Source organism: Penaeus monodon, chromosome 23, assembly GCF_015228065.2.
Source record: "Penaeus monodon isolate SGIC_2016 chromosome 23, NSTDA_Pmon_1, whole genome shotgun sequence".
NCBI classification, from domain to species: Eukaryota; Metazoa; Arthropoda; class Malacostraca; order Decapoda; family Penaeidae; genus Penaeus; species Penaeus monodon.
The window spans coordinates 39,878,360-39,878,750 of record NC_051408.1 but is presented as its reverse complement, the minus strand read 5'-3'; the positions used below and the strand labels follow the sequence as shown (position 1 = coordinate 39,878,750).

The 391-nt window shown below is 37.6% G+C and overlaps 1 protein-coding gene across 1 annotated transcript in view; it reads right to left on the bottom strand.

Moving 5' to 3' along the window:
- The window catches only part of LOC119588293 (acanthoscurrin-2-like), a 14,691-nt gene that overhangs the window by 899 nt on the left and 13,401 nt on the right, over positions 1-391 (bottom strand). The window contains exon 2 of the mRNA XM_037936985.1: positions 171-296. Within this exon, the coding sequence (XP_037792913.1) occupies positions 171-296 (126 nt within the window). The remainder of the gene's footprint in view (positions 1-170; positions 297-391) is intronic.

Below are 391 nucleotides of genomic sequence, written 5' to 3'. Positions count from 1 at the left end.
TTAAATATTTGTATATCTGTCTATCTATCTACAATTACTACTTCATAATATGAGAATAGATACTTACGTAAGTCCTCATGATTTCAGTTCTTCCCAATGAAGACTGACTGCCTCTTGCTTCGCTGAGCCTTTTATACTGGCACTGTCCTGTCCAGCGCGATGCCAGTTACCTTTTATCTGCATCTTTTGCGTTGAACAGGAAGCTTTGGAGTAGATTTCCGCTGAACAACGCGTTCCGCTGTGCTTCATGCTAGATTCTGGAGGAATGGAGGTTTTGAACATCGATGATTGATGTTCTTGAGAAAAGAGAGAAGGCAATACAAATGTTCATAAAGTATAAAAATGAACATAAGTTTAGTATTATTGAGTGATAACATGTAACGTTTTGGAA